Source organism: Kogia breviceps, chromosome 12, assembly GCF_026419965.1.
Source record: "Kogia breviceps isolate mKogBre1 chromosome 12, mKogBre1 haplotype 1, whole genome shotgun sequence".
NCBI classification, from domain to species: Eukaryota; Metazoa; Chordata; class Mammalia; order Artiodactyla; family Physeteridae; genus Kogia; species Kogia breviceps.
This window is the reverse complement of record NC_081321.1, coordinates 66,080,909-66,106,178: the sequence shown is the minus strand read 5'-3', so window position 1 is coordinate 66,106,178 and position 25,270 is coordinate 66,080,909. Positions and strand designations below refer to the sequence as shown.

Here is a 25,270-nt window from a genome sequence, read left to right as displayed (position 1 = left end):
ACTTATTTTCCTACCAAAAAAAAAAAGGAAAGAAAGAAACCATACCTGATTCTGGTGTTCTGACAATCGTACTATCAATATAACCTGCTTCAGTTGTAACAGCAGAAACTTCAAAAAGATACGTCGTATAAGGTCTCAAATGTGTCACTACAAAACTGATAGGCTCTTTCCACACAGAGCTCATCTTCCTCCCAGGCAACATGCTCGATGGGTAGGTGGTACGTGATGGAGGCGTCACCCTCCCGAGGGTTGGAGAAGGGCTGGTTGTACTCCATAAAAAGGATTCATTATTCTCCTAGTGAATAAAATAAACATCAATGGGAAAATAATGTGGTATCACTTGATGGCGATAAGGTAATTCATTTTTTCTTTATACTACAAATATTATTCCTAATTTATGTGTGTATGTGTATGACTGGGTAAGAGTTTAGCAGATTCACTTACTCATTATAGCTACAGACAAATCTGCTAGATTTTAATTATACCCACTTACCGTCTACAGTTATACCATCAATACCATTGTCCACAGTTTTAGAAGAGAATGTATTTACTGTATTCTTTACACCTTAATCTTCTTATAAGTAGGATTTCATGTGGCTTTGAATAAAGATATAACTGTAGCAAAATCATTATTAAGAATTTTTAAAATTCATATTAAAAGTGCAAGAGCCAAAGAGATGAAATGTTTTCCCTACTGTGAAATTTCAAACATAACGTCACTTTCTTACCGTTATGATCATTTTTTCTGCAACAGTATTCAAAAGACAAAGCTAATAGAACATGTGTTTGTGTGTATATGGGCACATGTGTGTATGTGTTCATGTGTATTAGATATCCAAATTAAAAAAATATTTTGTGACTTCTACAACTTAAAGCATTTAAAAGAAAAGTAATTTTGGTAGTTTTCTCATCAATAATATCACAAACATAACCAAAATTAACTTTAAAAAAGCATTATTACAGTACTTCCAGGGATTTCCCATCAATGACTAGAGTAGTAACAAATTCTTCACTAAAGATATACACAACAAAAACAATCTACTTCCACAAACTTAACCTTGACTATTCCCCTCCCCTCCTCTCCTGTCACAAGGAAGTATTATCTTTTTTCCAGTGATACCCTACGATTTCCACTTCAGGGTTTATAAAGTATCCTCTACCTCCACATAATCTCCACCTGTCCTTACTCCAAGGCCTATCACAAATGCCATGCCTATCATGTAGTCTTTCCAGAGCTCCCTAAGTGATCTGACATCTCACTGCTGAATTCTCAAACCTTTCTCTTATTTTGCCTTGACTATAGCCAATTGTATATCATATGTTACTATAAGTAATCAAATAGTTAAGAATCATTTTGGTAAAATGGAAATTTTTACCAAAACTTCAAGATGTAATTTACCTAAAATTTTTGAGACATAGAAAATGTTCCATGATACTTACAATACATTCTGGCAATTTCCCAGTCAAAATGTCTTCTACTCTGATTGAAACATCTTTCACTACTATCCCACTTCTGGCATGTTTGACACTAATCTTGAAGCTGGTAATTTTGCCATTTGGTTGCCGAGGTAAATACCAAATCAGGCTTACTGCTGAATAGTTAAAGGCTTCGACTGTGAGATTCACCACTTTTCCTGGAGCTGGGGAAGTAAGAGGGATTGAGGGAGAGGAAAAACATTGTTATAAAACGTAGAATGGCATTTATATAACTTTGGGATGTTATGTTTCCCATGTTATATGAAATTAAATGTATAATACATTGTATAAAATCTACTTGGGTAATACTTTTTGAAATATATACTTGGGTGTACTTTTTGAATTGACTTTTGCCTAAAATAAAGAACTGGAAATTGGGCCCATAGAGTTGTGTTTAAGAGGCACATAAGCTTTACTTCAGGATTATTTGGCCAATACATCCATCAATAAACTATTTCAAATAAGTTTGAAAAAATATTCAGTCGATAGTTGTTTGTGGTTATAGAAATCTGAATAATGAATAACTTACTTTCTGAAAACTTTGGAATTACGTAAATTCCTTAGATAATGAAGAAGTGGCAAATTCAAACAATTATATAACCATCTACACCAAAAAGCACATTTCTAGAATGTATGTAAATATTTCATGTCTAATATAAAATGGATACCACCCAAATGATTGTGGTTATTATATTTTGACTTTCATACACCCTCAAAATCAACTTTCATCAGAATTCATGATACTTTGTTATTAATTATTAATAATCTGCATAATAATAAGCTATATGCTATGTTAGTTGGAATGAGATAAACATGAGGCCAGAGTGAAGAAGAATGATACTAATTAATTCAAGGTTAATTATGTAAAATTGACCGAGTAAATAATTAATTCAAGGTTAATTATGTAAAATTGACCGAGTAAATAATCAAGGTCCTTTAGAATATAGAACAACCATGACAAATCACTACTGAAAGAAATAAAAACAAAACAAGATGTTTGGGGTAAAACAATATAAATGATAGAAGTGCCTAGTACTGAGAAATCAAATAACCAGAGTTTAGGTATACACTGTAGAGAAAAATACCAAAATATGATTTGTAAATGAAAGCCATGTAAAATATACAAGAAAGTTAGGTCCTGGGCAGGAGAGCTGTATGTGAATGGGCAAGAGAGCTGTATGCGAATGATATGAGTTAAACAGAAATTAAGAAACTTAACAACAGCTGCATTTTAATGGAAAAAAGTAAAATACAACAATTTGGGAAGATGATTAATCATTAATAATGGATGTCATAATAGATAGAAATATTTTTCTTCAAGAGAAACTGATCAATGGAATTAAAGCTTAAGAAGGACAATGACAATATGAAAACTCTCTGATACTAAAGACTTAGCACTAAAATTTCTTTTGAGTAGATAAAATAAAGCAAACTTTGTTAAATACGTGATGCTATGGAATTATAAGAATCAAAGCTTTTATCATTAATCTTAATCATTGTTTTAAATTTCTTATTTGTCTAAAGTATGCAAATTTCATAAGAATGCCTGAAATATATATCAATAACAGACTGCATACAAGCTGGCACATTTCCAAATCGGCCTTAACAACAATCACGAGGAACTGCCCAAGTGTAGAGAAATTTGAATTTACAAGGTAACCAAACCTTTATTACATTCCAAAACATGATTTCAAAATGTCTTTTAAAGTACACAAAACATATTAGATAAAAATTAATTAAATCTGTTAAACAACATTTAGTGAAAAAGAGGCTATTTTTATTAACTTAAAATTACATTATTTTTGCCTCAGTAAAATCTGTGTGTTTTCCTTTTGTGACTTCGTGGTGTCTGAAGACTAATTCTGGCTCTTTTCTGTAGCTGACAGGTTTTCCCCTACTTTAAATATTCTAGTTTCTACCTCTGGATTTTTAGGTATCAAAATCCCATCATCTTTTGATTTTTTATAGTGAAGTTATCCATCTTGGTCCAAGTAAAGATCTGACACTAAAGCATCAAAAAATTCTGTTTATAAATCACTTCAGATTAGTCTTCCACACACTTTGAGGGCATAGCTAAACAAGTGACTTGCGTAAATATGTAAGTATGTGAAACTAATTAAAACTTTTCAAAGTGTATACTATACAAAACACACATTTTCTTGAACCAGAAAAAAAAACCTTTCTAAATCAAATATAGAGACTTCTAAAAGAATCTTCTATATTTCTAAGGATCCATCAAGTTAGAAATGAAGGTACAAGAGATATTTCTAATATTTTAAAGCTAAAATTCTACATTTGTCTGAAACAATGCTTTGTGAGAAGTAAGAAAGTTGAGATTTTTGTGCTTGTGGATGTGATATCAGCTCAGTATGGTATAATGGGTTAACTTTATACTTTAGGAGTATTTTTATTCATGGAGAAAGAAATTATTTCTGGTTTAATAATAATAAATGCAATTTATTTATTCCACAGAAATTTTCCTTAAATTTAGTTCTGTGTAGCATAAATAATAAAAAGGAGTCCTTGGGGAAAACTTGGACATAACTGATCTAACTAAATTTAGGTTTATATTTTTACCACTTAACATTGTTTTTTAAAAAACAAAAGATAAGGGAAGACTGATTATGTGATTATGTAATTTCCCCAAGAAAACACAGCAAGTCAGAAACAGAGTGAAACTTCTGTTCCGGTATTATTTTCATGCCATCCTAGAGTGTTAGTCTGTCCCAATCATAATTTGCCAAGAGAGCAAATAACTCCAGAAATTATGTCAGTTAGTAGAGTATAAAATATATAAAGTTCAAAATACTGTCAAGTTGAAATCATAATCTGCATGTACCAGGCTTTATCAGAAGCTGTATCAAGATGAGAGTTTTTAAAAAAGAACAAACTATTTGCTAAGTCATTCAAAAATTATTCCAATTATTTTCCCTGAAGCTAAAAACATTTTTAAGTAATAAATTTTTCTTTTATATCCTAGTGAACATTTAATTTAAAATAATAATTTTCTCAATTTTTAGTTGTGCTAATATTCTGAATGTCAGTAGGTTCAATATGAATAGGAAAAAGACCTCATGAATCATTAATTTCTAATTTTAAATAAACTCTAGAATTTTCTCTTAATTATTTCTATGGCATAGAGCATGTATTCACATGCTTCTCTTGATGGGGCCTCAAATAAAAACTGAGCCATAAAGCTTGGCACATGTTTCTTTAAACACTATAATTGCATAATCCCCTCTAGATATACAGGGGCCATTTCAAAGTACTCCTTTGGCAGTGAGCCACTGGATATTTTTATCTTTATCTGTATCTTTATACAGAATATTTATAGTTGCACAAAATTACAGAAATTGCTTTTATAGCACTTCTCACCAATCTAGTATATTACTCAGTAACTCATTTATTTATCTTAGCCCACTAGAATATAAGCTCCACAGAAAATATTTGCTATTGATTGGAGATGCCATTCTTTGTGCCATTTTTCTATTTACTGGTTCTGACTGTTTGCTATTATAAATAAACAGCTGAATTACTAAATAAATAAAATTACCTCCATTCTATAACAATTTATTTTTATCACAAAGCTTATGTTCTACTAGGCTAAGACATTCAATAAAAAGCAAGTAAATGTGTTACATGTCAGGCTTGTCCAATGGACAAAAATAAATCAGTGGGAAATAACGATGGATAGAAGGAAATAGGGGCTATTTTAGAAGGTGTAGTCAGGAAAGGTAAAGTGAGATCTGGATCAACTGGGGAGAGAGTTCTACAGATATTTAGTGAAAGAGTATTCCAGGCAGAGAGAATAGCAAGAGAAAAGACCCTAAGATGGAAGGTCAGTATGGCTGGAGTAGACAGAGGGAGAGGAGAAAGGTAAGAGATGAAGTCAGAGAGGGGAAAGGGCATACAGAGCACTGTAGCTCATGGGAAGGACTTAGGTTCTTGCTCTGAATAAGACAGGAGCCATCTTAGGAGGAGAGAAGTAACATAGTCTAGCTTCTGTTTCAAAATATTATGTGGTTCTTGTCGGTAGAGTAAACTATAGGCAGGTAAGCTGGAAACAGGAAAACCAGTGAGGAGACTTTCGATTGTTCAGGCGAGAAATGATAATGGATTACATAGGGTGATTAACAACAGGGGTGAGATTCATGATATATTTTGCTATAATGTTGGCAGGGTTTGTGACAGATGAGAGTGTACTACGAGAGAGAGGAATCAGGATGATATCACATTTTTCCTCTCAGCCATTGGGAGAATGGAGGTAGCTTAAGTTGGTTTGGTAATGATTGCATGTTATAGAATAATATGATAACCATTATAATCTGTATTTCCAAAAGTCTAATGTCATAATAATACTTATGATTTGATGTTAAGAGGAAAAGGTAGGCTATAAGCTTGCATAAATGGCACAAGCCTACTTTTACTAATATATAGTCACAAAGACATATATTCATAGGAAAAAAAAGATCAGCCAGAATGGACCAAAAGGGTAACAGCATTTTTTATATAACAAGGCCATGGATAACTTTCATTTAGGGTTTTTTAAATTTCTGGTTTTTTTCAAAGTTTTCTAAGATAACACTTAGTGTTTTTATAATCAGAAAGAACAATATACATTTTAATGAGTAAATTTACTATCCAAGAAGACTCTAAAAGTAATTGAATGGCCATGTTGTTGAAAATTTTATGCATTTTAGAGCCGGATTTTGTTTACATCTCTATTTATTTTCAATGACAAAAACTCATAACGAAGTTAATTCAGAATAAATGATTTAGGAAAATTACCACTCTCTGCAGTTTGGAAGAGAAATGGGTCACTAAACACTCCAATGCCAGCACTGTTTTCAGCAGCAACCTAGAATAGACCATAAGAATTACATTCAAGTTTTATACTCTCTAATTAACCAGAATCTGAAATAATAAAACTTTGACTTGTCCAGAAGATAAATGATAAAGAGCTGACTGTCAGTAGGTTCAATATCAATAAGAAAAATAAATTATATAAATACACATAAAAATGAAAAGAGATTATAAAATTTGTTCAAGTTTTAAAAGCCCAGATGGGCAATGAGGCCAAGACTCAGATGATCATTCTTCAGTCACTTGCTGCAAAGGCTTGACCTGGTGGGATAAAGCTCCTTCACTTTTAAAATGAATGAATATTTTAATACTAACTATTTACAAAATAATTACCTTGATTTCATATGTTGTTCCAGGTTTAAGATTAGTAAGAAGAACTTCCAGACTGTCTGGCTTTGCTCTAACTTGTGTATACGCTGCTTGCATCCATGGACAAACTTCCTTATATTTTACAATGTAAGATATAATCCTTCCATTCGGATTAGGTGGTGTATTCCAAGACAGAAGAATACCAGCAGATCCGACTTTTTCCCCTGCTAGGAAGACTGGAGGCCCTGGTTCTATTTTTTTTGAAAAAATTCATGTTGTTATAAGGTCCAAAACTATTGTATTTTCACAATCATATGTAAGAAAAATATCTACAAATTGTAGACTTCTGAAGTTCCCAAAGACTAATGGTCTCAAAAGTGTAAGTTTATCCTCCCTAGAGCTTTGCTACCACAAGAAAAAAAAAAAGATTAAATGCTTTGGGGAATACCAAAAATAGTCTTTTATAAGAATGTAAAAAACGGAATGCTATTAAATACTACATGCCAAATATACTTTTAATGCCAAATCATTTTTTTAAAAAACTTCCTTGACGCAAGGCTTATACACAAACACTAAGAAAACAAGAACCAGTCTTACAAACTGAATAACTCTTTCAGAGCAACTATAGTGAGTTTATTTTCATGGCTTTGTATTATTTAAATATTACCATTAACAGTGTTTCTGATCCATTTCACAAACAAGTATAGAAAAATTATCTTTGCTCTTTGAAAGTAAAGGAAGATAACCAGTAGAACTCAGGTTCTAAACAGATCACTTTCTTAAGTTTCCATTTTGCTTTAATTACTAAATTGTTCTCATGCATACAATGCACATATCGCCAATGTAAATATTTCCATCCAAAAGATTTATAATGGTTCCAAATACTTTGTAAAAAAAAAAAAGAAAAAGAGGGAAACATATACTTACTTGTCACATTCGTTGTCACTGTTCTACTAACAGGTAAGCTGTATGTTGTAGCAGAAATGGAAGAGATGGTTACATCATACCGTGTACCAGGAACAGCATTAGAAACATCAACCTGGAACACCAAAAGCAAGTGATTGTGTTAAAATTCTGAAAAGCAAGAAAGTTAAAACCATAAATCTATCACAATCAATAAAATAAAGTAACACTTCACTACATAACTCTGCACTATTTAAGATATCACAATGTTTCCTATCACTGTAAAATATAAATTTGTTATATCACATAACTGTTTACCAAATAACAGATACCAAAAACTCAACAAAACATACTGCATTAGCAAAGACTAAATCAGTATTTCTATCTATCTTAGTTCATTGTCACAAGAAACTATTTAAGAGTCTTAAGAAAATTACAGTCCATTGCTTAGCCCTGGTATTTAAGAGTGTGTACAAAATACCTGTGTCTCTGAAGTTCCAATAAAAAGTAAAAGAAAAATCATAAGAAAATCCATCATTATTACATTTTTCAGGCAGTGGAATCACATTGATGGCTCTAGAGAGAAATGTTGCCTGCATTAATGATTTAAAGACAGATCCTCCTGGCAAGTGCACAATTAATGAGCGTGGATTACTCAATAGCTCTGCCCTTTCATTGTTAAACTATTCATGAACCCTTGGATCGTTGGCTGTAGGTTCAGGGTAGACTTAAAAAAAGAGACACAGACGTTACTAAGGTAACAGTCCACCAATGCTGAAACTTAATCAATTTGACATCCGTGTTTCTGTCTTCATCTTATGCTTTTAAAAAGTCTCAAAGGAGTAAGTTTTCATGGTGGATGAGTTTCATAAAGAACTTTCCTATTTGGACCAAATATAAATACAAGTTAGTTTGGCAAGTACGATAATGAAAACTATACCTGATATTCTCCACCTCCAAGATCTTTGATAGTAACAAAGCCACTGTCAGGAACAAGATCCACGTGAAACCCGTCCACATGGCCAGAGGGTAGGCTCCAGTGCAGAGAAAAGGAATGTGCAGAAATATTGAAGGCTTTAAGTTTCTCAGGTTTTTCCGGTTCTGATATTGAAAAACAGAGGTTTAAAATAGTTATTCTCCTAAACCTTCAAAGAAAAAAGGAAAATCAACAGTTTAAGGGCCAGGTTTCAAAATACCAAATTGTCAGAAAGCATTAGATCCTTTAAATTATCTCTAGCTATATGTAGGTGTTAGGCATGTATATCTTTAAAAATACCTAGTTTCTAAGCTTAATTATCAGAAATGATACATCAATTCATATATCTATTTCTGGGATATTCCTTATCTACTGAAATCTTTTGGTTGACCAGATTGTTTTTTTTTAAAGCTTATGCTCTAACTGAAAAACTGAATCATTTTAAAGATAAGTACAAACTATCATCCAATTACCTGGATATTTATCAAACAGAAATAAATATCCAAAAATATCAAAATCTGCCAAAAATTCATATTGGAAATAAAAAAAGATAGTTTTTAAACAGTAAGTAGTAAGTGTCCTAGCCATTTCAACCATAGATTTTCTACCTTTGCTTCCACTGTTTCCAAAGTTTTGTTTATGCTGCCTGAACCTACTTGAAAGGAGTTTTCTATGTAAAGTTCTTTGGATTGAGTGCCAATGAGTCAGATTTGCACTCTTCTTTAGTACAGATTCCAAACAATATATGGGGAGGGACAGAGATTATGAAGCCAAGCATGTGAAAAACATCCTGATACAGATCCAATCTAACACTGTTTCCAAAATAAAGTAGTCTGGAATTAGTCACTGAACTTCATTTATCATTTTAAACACTCCCGCAGCTCCCCCCACCAGAGATGATTTGGAAATCGATATATTAAAAAAATAAAGTGTACATTTCCTAACAATACTGATAGGGCACATTGCATAAAATAGATAACAGGTCAGTTTCCTAGTATTTTTGGGGGGGATATACTTTTAGAATGGCTTTCCTTATCTCCTTTGAAAAGTGCCTTTAATGCTTATAATACAACTGTCTCCCTAGTGGCCAAAGCTAATATTGATCAATTAATTTTCACATGACATCCTCAAAGATACAAACATTCTCTTGGCATCATCTCCAAGTTGTCCATGCAGTGAGCACTACAGTTTTATAATACCTTTTTAGAAATGCTGCAAACCTAAGGTGAAAGATCAGAGAAATACCCAGTTTGTGATGGGTAGAATTTCTCTGTTGTACATAGCTGCTGGCATTTTTCCTGCATGGTTCTGCACACAGACCTATGTCTTCTGTATTTTCAGGCTTGAGAGAAAAGAGCTTGATTCTCCTCGCCAGCCCACTTTAAAATGGACAAAAGTCTAACATGACAGAAGTCCGACCACTACTCACACTTACTGGTTTATGTAAGGGCTGATACTATCTCTTCAAGAGTCCTAAAAAGTAACTAACGTTTATGACATGTTAGGCAAAAACCTAGAAAAAGAGCTGGGATGAGACTTTGGAAGAAAAATGAAGACAGAAGGGAAGGGCTGTTTACTGAGATGGTGGTGAGATAGGATGTAGTTTCCTAGACTGTGGCTTAAGATTACACACTGAAGAACCCTTGGCCAAGGATGAAGTGTGTCTCACCAAGAGGAGGAAGAATATATTTGTCTGGAAATTTGCCAATCTGATAGAAAGGGAAGGCCTGGAAGCTTCAGGACAGTTTGGTAAAGACCTTTCAAAGCAAAGTGAATAGAAGCCCTGGAAATGGACAGAATTTAAAATGACTGAGAAAACCAGCCTGGGTTGTGGGATCATTTAAGAAAGAAGAACAGTCTGATGATCATGTAGGCCACAATAAATATTTTAGATTTTTTTCCCCTAAATGCAATGGAAAACACTGAAAAATTTTAAGCTGAAAAACAATGACTTTTTTTTAATTTTAAAAAGATTACTCTAGAATATGGGCTATGAATTGGACAGAAGCAAAAGTGGCAGCACGAGGTCAATTAGTAGGATATTGTGGTAGTCTGAGCAGAGAGGAGGGAGGCTTACCCTCAGGAAAAGGTAGTAGAGATGAAGTAATGCTTAAGTCATTGTGAAAGAGTGTAGCTTCCTGAATATGAACTGAAAGATTCAATTAACTGAAACAGATTCCATAATAAGTACATGATTTGCACTCCATGGAATTTAATCTCTGAAAAGGTAGGAAAATATGAAGCAAAAGTATCACTATCAATCTAATTGTTATTAACCAACAAAAATCAGATCATAAGGTGGATTTTGAGTTCTAAAAAAACAATATCACATAATGTTCAATTTAATTAGGGCTAGCAAGAGGAATTCTAGGCCTAGTCAGTTTTTTTAGACCGGAATTTTCCAAAAATTAATCCTTAGTACCCTAAATCCCTAGAATTGAATACATGTCCTGTGATCAAAGCATTTTGTTAAATAATTCCTTTTCTAAGTTAAACATCTTCTTTTATTGCAGGGTAGCTCAGAGCCCTAACTAAGTTTAAGTATGTGTCTTGTGATTCATACTTAAGCACCACTGTTTGATAAAAATACAATGTAAGTCACATTAAACAAGTAAAAATAAACATGTAAAATTAATTTAATAATATATTTTATCTAACACAACATATCAAAAACATCATTTCACACATAACAATATGAAATTATTAATGAGATAATTATATCACATTTTTCATACTAAGTCTTTGAAATGCCATGTGTCTTTGGCACTTAGAGCACATCTGAATTTGGACTAGTCCTATTTCAAGGCTCAACAGTCACGTGTTGCTAATCACTGTCTACTGGACAATGCAGCTCTAAAGCATCTCTCAACTTCTCTCCTTGGCATTTCAGTGAATTTACTTCTACTGCATTTCAAGAAGCTGAGAAAAAAACAGAAGTATGATCCTATGACGTCTAGACAGTAAAAGAGCTAAAGAGAGTTAAAAAGACCTCACATACAAAGTTCTGATACAAACTGTGGTGGATTAACATTTGAGACAGAGAGTAAGAAGAGATTCAAAATGGAAAAGCAAGCTTCTTAGGGAGTTCCTCAGTAGATTCTGATTCTTAAAAGAGTGTATACAAAATGAGACCAAAATGTTACATACTTCAGAATACCCACAAAAGAGTCAAACAAACCTATTAGAACAGTACCAAGGAAACAAAGCCTACAATGGACAGATATTTTTAAACAAAATGTGAAGAATTAAAAGTCCCATCACCATTATTATTAACTTTTATTTATAATTCATATGTACCAACACTGTATATGATATGCTTTCAATATCACATTTAAGTCTTTTCATGATTTATCACAGGTTGGGCATAATATATGTTCTGATCGAGGAGATACCAGACATGTAGAATATTAAGAAGTAACTCATATCAAGTTTATGGTGTACTGCACTAAGCTTTTTCATTCATTGTTTTATGTAACAGCTGTAACAAATCATAAGGAGATACTAGGATTATTGTCATTTAAAAATGAGAAAACTGAGGAACGAAGAATTTAAGTAACTTCACCAAGGTCTCAAAGCAAATAGGTAAATAGTAGAGCCAGGATTTGGACCCAGGAGCAATAGCTTCAGAGCTCAAGGTTTAATTTAATCACCTTGATAACTTTGCGTCCCTCTAACATTCACAAAGGGGCTTATGAATAATAGCACGTCGAAAAATCCTAAATGTATTAACATTTTAGAAAGGATTCAAGCATTAATAGGATGATCTATAATTTTTCTTTAAAGTCTAAGATTATTAGTTGAAGTGACCTCCAATTTAATTTTAGGGGACTCCATCCAAATATGTCCTATGTCAAGGCAACATTTATTTATCAAGTTCCTGTAGCTTCCTCACACTTTGGAAATGCGCTAGGTATAGTAAAATAAACATCCTCTAATAAGTCAGCATCATTAGGTGCCACAAGTGTCTAAAAAAAAATCAATTTTTAGTAAGGCACTGGTCACAGGTCCTATAACTGGATAACTAGGTTCAAATCCTAGCTTTGCCACATAAATTAAGAATTTAGGCAAAACTCTTAACCTCTCTATTTCTCTCTGGCCTCATCAACCTGAAGATAATAATCCTCCTATCCCATTCACTGTTGTGGGAATAAAATAAGTTAACACGTGTAAAGTGCTTAGAAGAGTGGTTTGAACATAGCAAAATCTTAGTAGATGCAAGCTATAATTAAAGCTATTGTTCATTCTGCTATCTTTCCCTATAAACCCTGGTCATTTTTCAGTAAAACCATGCATTACTGCTATTTCATTTCTTAGCTTTAGCTCCCTCCTCATATCCACTCAGTGCTTTGCCCAGCATCGCTCCATGATCACCACTCTCTCCTTTATAAAAAGTAGGGCAATAAAACCTCTTTCTGCTCCAGAGGTACATCAGAAAACCTAGATTACCACCCTTTCCCATTTCCTCTTATCAGCTCACCTCCCAAATCACAGCTCTCCATTACCTACCTCTAATCTCTCAAAACCATTACCTAAACCATACAATCCAACCAGAACATCAAGTTCCTGCTATTTCATAAAGTGCTCTCTTTAATTAAAATGACCATTGATATTCTATATCTTCCATGAAAGTTTCCTGATATTGGCATTATTTACCTTGCTCACTTTTTCCTCTGATCAAAATCTAAGTGAGCGAATCCTGTCACTCACACTAACCACATTGTCTCCTTGACTTGTGCATAAGCAAAACATTTTAATTATCATATCTTTTTTCCACCTTTGCTCAGTGGACTATTTGATTTTTCTATCTAACCATACAGATCAGTGCTTACCATACATCTGTTGTGATTTTTGCCAACTTATGGCAATTTTTGGACTTCTGGGGATTTCTAGAAAAAAATTTGATTGTCACAATTAAGAGGATCCTACTGGTATCTAGTAGGTAGAGGTCAGGGATGATGCTAAACCTCCTAAAAAGTATGGATCCCCACAAGACGGAATCACCCAGGCCCAAATGTCAATAGTACTGAGGTTAAGAAACCTTGCCATAGACTAAAACTTCTACAGTGAGTCCAGTTTAAATGTGTTTGATTGTACACTTTACCTACTGCAAAATCCTGAAAAAAAGACATTCATCATTTAACGCACATGCTTTTTAAGAAATAAAGATGTGCCTTATATATTGATATATAATATAAAAATAAAGTGTAATAGAGTGTTTAAGAGCCATAAGGAATCTCAGAGATCATCGACTCTTTTACTAAGTAACTTGCCCAATAGTACTCAGCTAGCAAGCGTCAAATCCAGGAGTAAAGTTGGTGTATAATTTCTAAACTCTGCTTGCTTTGCATTATCACATATATATATATATATATGTGTGTGATACATTAGGAGAACAATATATACATTTAGGAGAACAATAGTATGTAAGACACATAGAATAATGGCCTCCCAAGATGCCCACATTCTAAACCTGTGAAAATGTTACAATACATGGCAAAAGGGACTTTGCAGATGGAATTAAGATTATGAACCTTAAAACAGGGAGAGCAACCTAGATTATCCAGGTGGATCAATCTAATTACAAGGCCCTTAGAAGAGAAAGGGGAGTCTGAAGTAATGGGGAAAAAAGGAAAAAGAGAGTTGAATCATGAGTGCAAGACAACCCCCCTTTGTTGTCTTTGAAGATAGAGGAAGAAGACCACAAGCCAAGGAATGAGATGTTCTCTAGAAGGAAATCAGATCTCAGCTGACAGCCAGCAAGGAAATTGTGACCTCAGTCCTACAGCCACAAGGAACAGAATTCTGCAACGACCTGAATGATCAAAGTTCCTACAGAAAGGAACACAGCCCTCCCAATATCTTGATTTTAGCCTGATGGGAACCATGTCATATCAGACTTATGACCTACAGAATTCTGACAAAATCAATTTGTGTTATTTTAAGCCACAAAGCTTGTGGCATTTTGTTACAACACCAATAAGAAACTAATACAGTGTGACACCCACATAACAAATGTCTACAGACTGAGTTATCATCATATGTCTGCTTTGGGTTATCTGTCAGATTCATAGCCTTAAAGATCATTTAAGAGTAATCTCATTAGTTATTACTGCAATCTTGTTCTCTTTTGAAAAATTTTAAATATTAATAGGTTTCACAACTTCATTCAGATATAAAAGTGATGCTTTAAGTTATTCAGAATAGGATTTTGTTCTCTTCTCATATAAAAACAATAAAATCTTGCAATGTTGAATTGCTTAAAGTTCCACAAATACACCATATCATTTACACCTCCATAATTTTGCACAGAATGTTCCCTCTCTCTGTGAGTCCTCCTTTCCACACATCCCACATGCCCTCTAATCTGATTAGGAAACTCCTTATCCTTTTGCAGCCCCAGAGAGCCTTTTCCATCCATTCTATGAAGGTAATCATTCCCTTTTCTGTGCAACCACAATAAGACTTAAACATTTCCATTGCTTCACCTATTAATTTGACTTACACTATTATGTATTTCCATGCTTGTATCCTTTATTACTCTCCAAACACCCTAAGACTATGCTTTTTCATGTGTATAGCACACAGTAGAATATCAAAGACAAAGAACAAGGTTTTAGGAGAACAGATGATCCCCAAATCAACCACCTAATTTCATTAGCTGGACCTCTCATCTGATGTGCAACTATGTATAGTATTAGCTACATTTATTGAGCACTGACTATGTGCCAGATACTATGTTATCCAATTTACATCTTACATATATTATCTCAAAAATCCTCAGAATATCCCAGTAAATTGAGTATTTTTACCCTCTGAAATAGTCTATAGACTGTAAAATTTCAAATTTCAAAAAATGCATGGAAATTTTATCTTGAACAGTATAATATGCAATACAAATATAAATTTTTTTAATATCAAAAAGAATTTGTATACCTGCAACAACTCTGATAAATGTGCCAGATCCTTCAACATTGCCGCTCATTCTATGTACTGTGATGTTATATATTCTACCAGGAGTCAGATCTGTAACCGTGTGCTCAGTCATCATTTCCCAAATAAGATATTCTCTAGCAAATGTTCTGTTTGATATATAAATCTTGTAATGAGTGAAGTTGGTCTCTGTTGGATTCCACATTAAATTTGCAGAAGAAGTATTCACAGCTTTCAACGTTAAGCCACATATCCTGGATGGTTCTATTGAAAAGGTAAATATATGTAAATAAAAACTGCACACATATATGTAAAAATATAGCAAACATAAATAGTATAATTTAAACATCTACATAATAATCCTTGAATTTATTCATGTACAGTATAATGTCTTACATGTTCAGCTCTGCAAATAGAGAAATAGGGTATTATATATACAAGAGTTTTATTTTAAGTGACACATTAACATCCTCCCTAGTTCCCAAATATCTTTCCTTAATCAATCACGAATCACTTCCAATAGTCATTCCTTTAGAATTGTGCCTCCTGAGTGCTTGTAACCAAAAGTATCCTTATATGATACAGTTATAGGTTCATTAGCTACCACCTAGCAGATAGCTAGATGTTGGTTGAAGATGAAACAGAATAAGTTAGAGAGGGTGTGAGGGCCAGAAGTAAGGGCATTTTCAAATGTGGTTCTTTCAGCTACATCAAAGTTTTAAGCATGCCTATATCCCTGCATTTTTAATCCATTCATCAGGTGAAGTAATATTGTTTCTTGTATTATCATTTGGTCTCCACCGAGAGGGGATCCTGTAAACATCATAAACTTTCACAAGACTTGTTGGTGACAAATACTATTACTCCACCCCACTCCAAAACATTATGAAACTGATTTACAATGAATTTACAACCATCAGGGAAGAAAAAGTAGAAGTTCTCTGCTTATCAAAACCCCCACCTTAATAGAAAATGAATTGCATTTATATCATTATGACATGGTATATATAATGTGTGTATATGTATACATATATTCCATATATGTGACATACATGATACATATGTACATACATATATATATGTTTGCTTCAGATTAGGAAAAAAACTCTATGTAGTTCCCAATACATTTAGACAAAGACTTTTTAAAGTTCACATATATCTTGAGAGTTCTCTTAATCATATTATGATCACCATTATTCCTTAATTATCAAGCTTTATGTTTAAAAATAGCTTTAATTATACTGGGCCATAAGCAAAAATTTTATTTATGACATTTCCTTACTTGTAGCCACTTTTCTCATTATAGATATGCTGTAATCTCTGCCTCTAACTGTCTTCACGTGGAAAAGATACTCCATACCCGGAGTCAAATTCTTTACTTTGGCTTTGTTGCTATAAACAATTACTTTAAATAGTTTTTCCTTTCTAGATGTCATACAATAGGATATCTAGAGAAAGAAAGAGAGAAATTGATGTTATTCATGATTTAAAAATGATTTGTCACGAACTCGATACCAGTCACATCACATAAATTAATATTGCGAGGCAGAATTTGTGATCTGTCCTATCCTCACCAAGAAGTAATTTGGAGCTAGTTGAGGCTGAATAACTTAGTGAAGTTCACATAGTAATAAGTACAGTGGACTAACATAGTTTACATACTAAAAGACCAATGGTCTCCAAGTATTTCCAAATTTCATATATTTATGTATATATACACATGACTTATTTGTACATATGCACAATATAATAAATATGAATGGGACTTTACCTGTTGGTCACCTGAAAACAAAAACTGTTTTGTAAAATTTCAGGCATGCCCACTCCCCCAACTCCATATAAGCAGAAGACTAGAGGAAGTGAAAGCAGATATCACTGAAGTTCCTAGACTCTGAACTTGTGGAGAACACCATGGCTTTCTCCTGGTTGCCTAAGCGATTGGAAAGAGGGTGCTTCTGCCCACAAACTGCACTCCAGCTAAATGAGGAAGGCCCCACGTGCATCACTATCATAAATGGAAGGGCCTGCTGGAGAGAATGACACATTCCAGCTGGGAACAGACTTTTGGCTCATGTATCTGGTTGATCAGAGAAAAAGGAAATTGGGAAGAGCTGAGGAGCATTCTGCATACCCACCTTTGCCCCGACAAAGATACACAGTCTCCCATGGGTCAAGTACGACCAGAGAGAGTGATCAGGCTTGAGCCATCTTACCAGTGCCCCACCCGAGAAGGTTGGCCCTTGTGCAAACACACCCAAGCAGCAAAAAGTAGTGGGATACAATGCCAGTGGAAAGAGCTAACAGTAGTTGGAAAAGACTGAGCTAGAGCTGGTCTGTCATTTCAAGGGTAGTGGGATAACCCCAGGCCCCTCCACAGAACTCACACGTATGCCTCAGGAGAGAGCCAGTATTTGGAGGGCTGCTAAGCAGATGTCATTGGAAGCCAACCAGTGTTAGTCAAGGGAATAGTAAACAAACAAACAAACAAACAAACAAAAAAACCAGCAAGAGAGAAAACAGCAAAAATAAACACCTGGAACAGAGGAGGCACTTTAATTTTTTGTTGAATGAATGAATGGTGTCACATTCCATCTTTCATTATAACCATCTTTCATTATAGCCAATTATACATTAAAGCTTTGAGAATTGGCATTGCCTTTAGAAATTTTCAGTGAACTGATCTGATAGTTCCAATACCTTGGGGATTTTTTAAGTCATTAAAAGCTACTTAGAACAATCTTTACTCTTCTTTACTCCATATTTCATGTTGTAAAAGAAGAGATACATCTAAATGAAAGTAATCGCATTAATTTTATAATTTAAATTACACTATGCTTTAAAAAACACTTGTCATGTGGTAAGAGTCAGAGAAGCAAATTTCCTAGGCAAACATGTTTATCACTGTCTTCTGGGAAGAGTGTTTTGTTACTGAAGTAAGATAATCATGAGGTCCAGAAGCATATCATTGTTTATTGATTTATAAGGTGTCACTGGCAACTACCTTGCTTGTCTGGCATATGGGAATACAGGAATAGTGAATAGAATGCTGAGAACTTCTGGTATGAAATGGTAGGGAAAAGTACCATGTAGCAGAGGAAGAATATAATCTTAATGAAGTGCTAAATTCAGACATACAAAGGATCATAGTAAGGCATTAATGAGAGGTTAAAAGAAAAAGAAATTGACTGCAGTGATCTCATGATAAAATGATGTAAATTTTTAAAAATAAATTTGTAAAATAGAAATTTGTTTCCCCAACTATGTGGACTTCATACATCTAATAGAAATCAATTGAAGAAAACATAATTTGTGCTTTATTTCTACTTTTAAAGCATAGTTTGAAACCTGAGATGATTAATTTTAAATGATTAGGAAAATGATCCCAATTATGCAAGTACACTTTGCTAAGCAACCAGGATACTGTTGCTTAATTCATTAAAATTTAACAAATAATTTCATTGGTTGAGAAAGACTAGAATAATCATTAGTGATATAATATAGTTAATAAACAATCTGAATCTGAAAGATTAACATGATTTCTTAAAATAAGTTTTACTTAAGAAATACATAAATTACAGTCTCTGAAAAAAATGTGCTCATATAAAAATAGTAAAAACACAATTCTAGGGGTATATATTTTATCTGACAACAAATAAATTTATGGCCTCAGTTAACCCCAAGGAAAGATCATGTTTTTAGGCACTTGCCTTGAAATATAAGAATTAGGACAAACAGATAAGGGTAAAAAATGTGGATCTTTTACAATTAAGATTATAAGTGCCTAGAATTTTCTCTAGAGAATACCTACACTAAATACAGGAATGAATTAAATCATTCTAGAAAGGCTAGAATTTTTCATGAATCATTTATTATTCAAGATGCCCCTATCATTGAATGACATTTAAGAATGACACATAGAACACTCTCTCCTGACTGTGAACTTGCTCGTGTAGAATATCCTCTCCTCTTTTCTATGCGTCTGAACACTACCCGTTCCTAAAAGTTCACCTCAAGTTCCACCCTTTGCTGGTAACTATATTCAGTATTGATATCCTCCCTCCATAATCACCCAATCATATATGGGAACACTGTTATGCAGTTTTATTTATTTACCAAATACTGGGTTGGCCAGAAAGTTCATTCCACAATATCTTATGGAAAAACCAGAAAGAACTTTTTGGTCAACCCAATATTTATTGAGCATCTATTACAGGGAAAGCATTATTATTGGCACCAGGTATTTTATGGTAAACAAGACAGGTAAGGCTTCTGATTATAGGGAACTTACACTCTAGTGGTGATGCCAAACAACAAGCTACTCAATATTAACAAATGAATGGGATAACTCAGCTACATCACAGAGTGAACAGAAAGAGTGATTTTATTTAGATTAGGTCATCAAGGAAGCAGATGAGAATATAAAACAGAATGTTACTCACCATTTAATTCTACAAGGATTAAGTCATTAGCCACTGCAGTTGCTGACTTACAATACACCCTGAAAGGAATCTGGGATGTAAAACAGAATGAGGCACTCTGTGCTTTGGAAACACAGGCTCCTCAGAAAGTTAGATGTATATCTCAGGAAGGATTTTAATGAACCCAGATTCTTACATTTTCCCATACACAGAAAAGCACTAAAATCATCATCTGTGTCTTGTTACTAACAGTAACCTTTTACTGAGATGTATGCTTCACTACACGTATTTCCTAGCCCCAAATCATATATGTACTGGCTTCTCCCCTACCTCCGCAGAGCAGTTCCCTCGACCTACTTGAGAGGCTGTTTCCTAGGCTACAGTCCTCATTAAATTCCCTGAGTAAAACTGAAAGTCACAACTCTTACAATGTGCATTTTTCTTTTAGTTGACTAGATGATTCTTGAGCTGAGAACCCAATGATAGGAAAAAGTCGATCCAAACTGGTGGCAAGATATCCATGCAAAATGAATGTCAAGCACAAAAACCCTGCAATGGGGAAGTGCTTGCCATGCTAAAGGAACCGAAAGAGAGCCCAATATGGTAGCAACATGGTAACCAAGCAAGCAGCATAATTAGATGAAGATCCAGTCAGGTGAGCTCCTGGAGAACATGGCAAGGAGTTTAGACTTCATTTGAGGGCAATGGAAATCTAATGGAGGCTGTTAAACCAATGAGAGATACTATGTTTTTTTTGTTTGTTTGTTTTTTGTTGTTTTTTTTGCGGTACGTGGGCCTCTCACTGTTGTGGTCTCTCCCGTTGCAGAGCACAGGCTCCGGATGCGCAGGTTCAGTGGCCATGGTTCACAGGCCTGGCTGCTCCATGGCCTGTGGGATCCTCCCAGACCGGGGCAGGAACCCACGTCCCCTGCATCGGCAGGCGGACTCTCAACCACCGCGCCACTAGGGAAACCCAAGATACTATGTTTTTAACAGTGCTCTCTCGCTCTCTCTCTGTTTCTCTCTCCCTCTTTCTGGCTGTTGTGTGTGCAAAGTAGATTATATGGAAATCAAGAATGGAAATAGAGAAACCAGTTAGGAGGTGAGAGGCTATCGTCTGTCACCTAGGCTGCTGGTCTCCATAAGAAATGAGAGTAACTAGGACAAGGGTGGTGTAGTAGAGATGAAGAGAATTGGACACATTAACGATCCATTTCAGAGGTAGAAATGACAGAACCAGGTGATGGATTGAGGAATGAAGGAATGGGAAGAATCAAAGATAAGTGAGCAAGTGATTTCAGGACAGGGTCCTTTCCTGAGATGGGAGAGATTGGTAGGAGCTGGGGTGGAGTCACAAAGGACAGGGAGAGACTTGAGCCATGGTAAGAAATCTTTCAAGCACAAGAATGACATTTTACTTACTTTTAAGAAAGAGCACTCTGATGGCTGTGTGGCAAGGGAGAGGGTAAGGAGGGATTCACATCAAAATTAACCTTCCTTCAACCTAAATGTCCATCGACAGACGAATAAAGAAGATATGATACATGTACACAATAGAACATTACTCAGCCATAAAAAAGAATGAAATAATGCCATTTGCAGCAACATGGATGGGCCTATTATATTAAGTGAAGTCAGAGAAAGACAAATATCATATGATATTGCTTATATGTGGAATATAAAAAAACTGATACAAATGAACTCATATACAAAGGAGAAATAGGCCCACAGACATAGAAAACAAATTTATGGTTATCAAAGGGGAAAGGGTGGGGAGGAATAAATTAGGAGTTTGGTATTAACATATATATATAACATACATATATGTATATATAACATATATATAACATATATATATAAAATATATATACTACTATACATAAAATAGATAACCAACAAGGACCTATCATATAGCACAAGGAACTATACTCAGTATTTTTCAATAACTTGTAAGGGAGAAGAATCTGAAAAGGAATACATATATGTATTTATAACTGAATCACTTTGCTAAATACCTGAAACTACTGCAACACTGTAAATCAACCATACTTCAATAAAAAAATAAACAAATTAATTTTTAAAAAATTTTAAAACACTAAGCTTCCTTGATTGTGAAATATGAACTGTGAAAGCTAAAAAAAAAGAAAACTAATATCATTCAGTCATCAAAATATTTACTGACTTCTGCTGTACATCAGATACTGGTCTCAATAATGTAAAAAATGGTGATCAAAGCAGATAAAAGAAGCCCAGTCCTCACAGAACTTGCATGCCAGAACACTTGCCAAACACATGATCTAACTGAATACCCTAAACAATTCTATGGAATAACAATCATCTTCATTGACAGATGAGGAAACAGGACCAAAGAGGATGAATATTCTCCCAACAGAGGTGAAGTTAGGATTCAAAGCAAGGAATTCCAGGGTCTTAATCCTTCCATTGCACCATACTGCCTACCACACCTTATAAAATCACAGGAAACTGAACACAGTCATGTATATCAAAGTTGCATCAGATTAATGTTTCCATTTCTTTAGATAAATATCCAGGAGAGAAATGGGAGATCATATGGCAGTTCTATTTTTAATTTTTTGAGTGATTTCCATACAGTTTTCCATAGTGGCTGCACCAATTTACATCCCCTCCAACAGTACACAAGGGTTCCCTTTTCTCCACATCCTCATCAACACCTGTTATTTGTTCTGTTTTTGATAGCCATTCTGACAAGTATGAGGTGGTATCTAACTGTGGATTTGAGTTGCATTTCCCTGATGATTACTGATGCTAAGCATCTTTTCATGTGCCTTTTGGCCATCTGTATGTCTTCCTTGGAAAAATGTCCAAACAGGTCCTCTGTCCATATTCTAAATGGATTTATTTTTTTGATATTGAGTTGTGTGAGTTATTAACATATTTTGGATATTAACCCCTTAGCAGATATATCATTTCAAATATCTTCTTCCATTTCATAGGTTGCCTTTCCATTTTGTTGATGGTTTCCTTTGCTGTGCAAAGACATTTTAGTTTGATGTGGTCCCATTTGTTTATTTTTGCTTTTGTTTTCCCTGCGTGAGGAGACAGATCAAAAAAAAAAATATTCTAAGACCAGTGTCAAAAGGCACACTATGTTTTTTTTCTGGAATTTTTATAGTTTCAGGTCTTACATTTACGTTTTTAATCCATTGTGAGTTTTTCTTTGAATATAGTGTAAAAAAGTGGGCCCGTTTCACTCTTTAGCATGTATCTGTCCAATTTTCCCAACACCATTTATTGAACAGACTGTCTGCTCCCCATTGTGTATTCTTGGCTCCTCTGCTGTAAATTAATTGACCATATAAATTAAGGTTGGATCCTTTATTTCTTTCCATTGATCTGTGTTAGTTTTTGTGTCAGTACCATACAATTTTGACTACTATAGCTGTGTAGTATAGTTTGAAATCAGAAAGCATACAACTTCCAACTTTTTCTTTCTTTCTTAATACTGCTTTGGCTATGCATGGTCTTTTGTGGTTCCATTTATGTTAAAAATGCCACTGGTATTTTGATAGGCATTGCACTGTATCTATAGATTGCTTTGGGTAGTATGAACATTTTCACAATATAAATTCTTATCCATGAAAATGATATACTGTTCCATTTATTTGTGTCATTTTCATTTTCTTTCATCAGTGTCTTATAGTTTTCAGCACACAATCTTCTGCTTCCTTGCTTAAATTTATTCCTATGTATTTTAATCTTTTTGATACAGCTGTAAATAAAATTTTCTTAAATTCTCTTTCTGAAAGATCAGTATTAGTGTATAAAAATACCACAGATTTATGTACATTAATTTTGTATCCTGCAACTTTACTGAATTCACTTATTAATTCTAATAGTTTTTTGGTGGAATTATTAGGGTTTTCTATATAAAATATCATGTCATCAGCAAATAGTGACAGTTTTACTTCTTTTCCAATCTGGATGCCTTTAATTTTGTTTATGTGTCTGATTTCTGTGGCTAGGACTTTCAATATTATGTTGAATAAAAGTGGTGAGAGTGGGTATCCTTGACTTGTTCCTGATCTTAGAAGAAATGCTTTCAGCTTTTCATTGTTGAGTATAATGTTAGCTGTGGGACTGTCAAATATGACCTTTATTATGCGAAGTTAAGTTCTCTCTATACGCACTTTGTTGAGAGTTTTTATTATAAATGGATGTTGAATTTTCTCAAATGCTTTTTCTGCATCTACTGAGATGATCATACAATTTTTACCCTTCATTTTGTTATTGTGATGTATCACACTGATTGATTTGTGGATGTTGAACCACCTTGGATCACTGGGATATATCCCACATGATTATGGTGTATGATCCTTTTAATGTATTGTTCAATTCAGTTCACTAATGTTCTGTTGAGGATTTTTGCATCTCTGTTCATCAGTGACAATGGCCTGTAATTTTCTTTTCTTGTAGTGTCTTTATCTGATTTTAGTATCTGAGTAATGCTGGCCTCTTAGAATGAATTTGGAAGTATTCTTTCATCTCCAGTTTTTTTTGGAATAGTTTGAAAAAAGTAGGTGTTAACTTTTCTTTAAGTGTTTGGTAGAATTCACCGTGAAGCAGTCTGGTTCAGGACTTTTGTTTGTTGGGAGTTTTCTTATTACTGACTCAATTTCATTATTCATAATCAGTCTCTTCATATTTTCTATTTCATCCTGATTTGGTCTTGGAAGATTGTGTGTTTCTAGGAATTTATCCATTTCTTCTAGGTTATTCAATTTGTTGATATATATAGTTGTTCATATTAATCGCTTATGATGCTCTATTTCTGTGTGGTAGAATGTAACTCCCCTCTTTCTTTCACTTCTGGTTTTATTTATTTGACCCTCTCTCTTTTTTTACATGATGAATATAACTAAAGATTTATCAAGTTCCTTTATCTTTTCAGTGAACCAGTTCTTAGTATCACTGATCTTTTCTATTGTTTTTTTGGTCTCTATTTCACTTATTTCTGCTCTGATCTTTATTACTTCCTTCCTTCTACTAATTTTGGGTTTTGTTCTTCTTTTTTTAGCTCCTTTAGGTATAAAGTTAGATTGTTTGAGATTTTTCTTGTTTCCTGATGTAGGCCTGTATTGCTATAAACATTCCTCTTAAAACTGCTTTTATTGAGTCCCATAGATTTTGCAATGTTGTATTTCCATTATCATTTGTCTCCAGGTATTTTTAACTTTCCTCTTTGATTTTTTCATTGACCCATTGGTTGTTTAGTAGCATGTTACTTAACCTCCAGGTGTTTGTGTTTTTTAAAGTTTTCATCTTGTTACTGGCTTCTAGTTGTGTACTGTTGTGGTCAGAAAAGATGCTTGATGTGATCTGGATCTTCTTAAATTTATTGACACTTGCCTTGTGG

The 25,270-nt window shown here is 34.0% G+C and overlaps 1 protein-coding gene across 1 annotated transcript in view; it reads right to left on the bottom strand.

Annotated features, from left to right (window-relative positions):
* PTPRQ (protein tyrosine phosphatase receptor type Q) overlaps nt 1–8,086 on the bottom strand; it is a 206,486-nt gene extending 198,400 nt beyond the window's left edge. Inside the window, exons 1-6 of the mRNA XM_059081625.2 lie at nt 8,033–8,086; nt 7,576–7,687; nt 6,673–6,899; nt 6,265–6,334; nt 1,441–1,640; nt 46–295 (exon numbers count right to left, since the gene is read on the bottom strand). Coding sequence (XP_058937608.1) covers nt 46–295; nt 1,441–1,640; nt 6,265–6,334; nt 6,673–6,899; nt 7,576–7,687; nt 8,033–8,086 — 913 coding nt within the window. The remainder of the gene's footprint in view (nt 1–45; nt 296–1,440; nt 1,641–6,264; nt 6,335–6,672; nt 6,900–7,575; nt 7,688–8,032) is intronic.
* Between the last annotated feature and the right edge of the window lie 17,184 nt (nt 8,087–25,270).